The sequence below is a fragment of the Salvia splendens genome, chromosome 16, assembly GCF_004379255.2.
Source record: "Salvia splendens isolate huo1 chromosome 16, SspV2, whole genome shotgun sequence".
In the NCBI taxonomy this organism is placed as follows: Eukaryota; Viridiplantae; Streptophyta; class Magnoliopsida; order Lamiales; family Lamiaceae; genus Salvia; species Salvia splendens.
This window is the reverse complement of record NC_056047.1, coordinates 10,168,914-10,170,872: the sequence shown is the minus strand read 5'-3', so window position 1 is coordinate 10,170,872 and position 1,959 is coordinate 10,168,914. Positions and strand designations below refer to the sequence as shown.

Here is a 1,959-nt window from a genome sequence, read left to right as displayed (position 1 = left end):
ATTCGCCGGAGGAGTAGTTTTTATAATTTCTATAATATTGTATTTTAAATTATGTCTTTTTTATTTATTTTGCCACGAATTTAATTATGTATTTTTTTTAGGATTTTAAATTATAATTTTATTTTATTTAATGAAGTGTGTTTTTATTAATTGAATTTCTTGGAAATAAAAATAAAAAATGAAATGGAATGAATAGTTAAGGGATGAGATGGTTTAGAGACGGATAAGAGATGGAGGGTTGCAGGTATTGTCTCTTAGTTAAGAGATGGAGTAAAAAGTACAGTGGGGCCCATGAATAATTAAGAGATTAAACGGTTAAGAGACGGATAAGAGACAGCTTTGCGGTTGGTCTTAACTCTTCACGTTTCTTGCCCAGCTTGTGCTCTAGTATATTATAGACAGCCGTAACGGAATCATGGACTCCAGTTTCTACTCCAATAAGCACAACCATACACACATCTTCATTTCTAATCAATGGCTTTCACCAACTCCATTAAAGCAGTCAATCTCAACGCTGAAGCTGCTCTCCCATCCACCGGAAATCGGATCTCCGATCTTCGTTTCTCCAGCTCCGTTTCAACCAAAATTTTTAATGCTCCGAATCAGAGATCCATTTCCTGCGCCAGATCTTCCAAACCTAGATCGCCTCAAGCATTCTGGCCCTTCTCTAGCAAACCGAAGCCAGATCCCTCACCTCCTCGTAAGAATAACCTAGATTTCTGCTTGATTTCATTGAATTGATCACGAATTGGAAACAGAGGAAGTGTGGAAACAGATCTGACCGATTCAGATCTGCGATTATTTCTGAATTTGTGCGTTGATTTGATGTCTCAGCTAGGGTTCAGGAGCTGTACGTGTACGAGATGAACGAGCGCGATCGCGGCAGCCCGGCCTACCTGCGGCTGAGCCAGAAGGAGCAGAACACTCTCGGCGATCTCGTCCCCTTCTCCAACAAGCTCTACTCCGGCGACCTGCAGAAGAGATTGGGGATCACGGCCGGCATCTGCGTGCTCATCCAGCACTTCCCCGAGCAGAATGCCGACCGCTACGAGGCGATCTACAGCTTCTACTTCGGCGACTACGGCCACATTTCGGTGCAAGGTGCGTACCTCACAAGCTCCGACACTTACCTGGCCGTCACGGGCGGCTCCGGCGTATTTGAGGGCGTTTCCGGCACGGTCAAACTGCAGCAGATAGTGTTCCCGTTTAAGCTCTTCTATACGTTTTATTTGAAGGGGATCAAGGATTTGCCGGTGGAGCTGGTGGTGACCCCGGTGGCGCCGACGCCCTCGGTCGAGCCGTCGCCAGCTGCGAAGGCCGCTGAGCCTCACGCCGCAATTGCTAACTTCACAAATTGAGGTTTTTGGGGATTAGTTTGTGGTGTTGGTGTTTTGAGCTGGGGTTTTTTGTTGTAGTATGATTGTTGGAATTTGTTATGCATTAATGAAGATTCATATTTACGTGATTTTGCTTTAGAAAGAGTAGTTGCAGTATCATTGTATGATATGATCCTTGAGAGTGGCATGATGATGTTCATATGAATAAATAAGTACGAGAAATCGAGAACAATATGAAGAAGGGAAATGAGATTTCCTAGTTTACGTTGGAAAAAAAGGAGACTAGGCTAAAAATGCCCCACCTTTTAAATCGTAAAATTTAAGTACCATCTATATTTGAACTATGTAACAAAAATATCCTAAATTGGACTTTTTCGAACGCTGAAAATGGACGTGTATTCCTAAGTTCTAAAAGTAAAAGAATTCAATGCATTGGGCATGTTATTCAAAGTTCAAACTAAATAATTCGAGGTAGGACATTAAACAATTTTTGCTTGACACAATTAAACAATTCAAAGAATTCTTCAAAGATTGCGTATCAAATATTGTAGAAGTAGTTTATTTATGGAGTAATTTTTTCTTTAAGAAAAGTATTAATATCTGGGACATTGTCGTATAATTT

The 1,959-nt window shown here is 41.2% G+C and overlaps 1 protein-coding gene across 1 annotated transcript; it reads left to right on the top strand.

Moving 5' to 3' along the window:
- Positions 1-399: 399 nt before the first annotated feature.
- Positions 400-1,465, top strand: LOC121769720 (allene oxide cyclase, chloroplastic-like). Its single transcript, XM_042166459.1, has 2 exons — positions 400-700; positions 835-1,465. The coding sequence occupies exons 1-2, from the start codon at positions 475-477 to the stop codon at positions 1,356-1,358; spliced, it is 750 nt and encodes a 249-aa protein (XP_042022393.1). The 5' UTR covers positions 400-474; the 3' UTR covers positions 1,359-1,465.
- Positions 1,466-1,959: the final 494 nt, after the last annotated feature.

Coding starts and splice junctions, on each gene's coding strand:
- LOC121769720 (XM_042166459.1), top strand. CDS start 475: ATGGCTTTCACCAACTCCATTAAAGCAGTCAATCTCAACGCTGAAGCT. Junction 701..834: donor GCCAGATCCCTCACCTCCTC/GTAAGAATAACC, acceptor TTGATGTCTCAG/CTAGGGTTCAGGAGCTGTAC.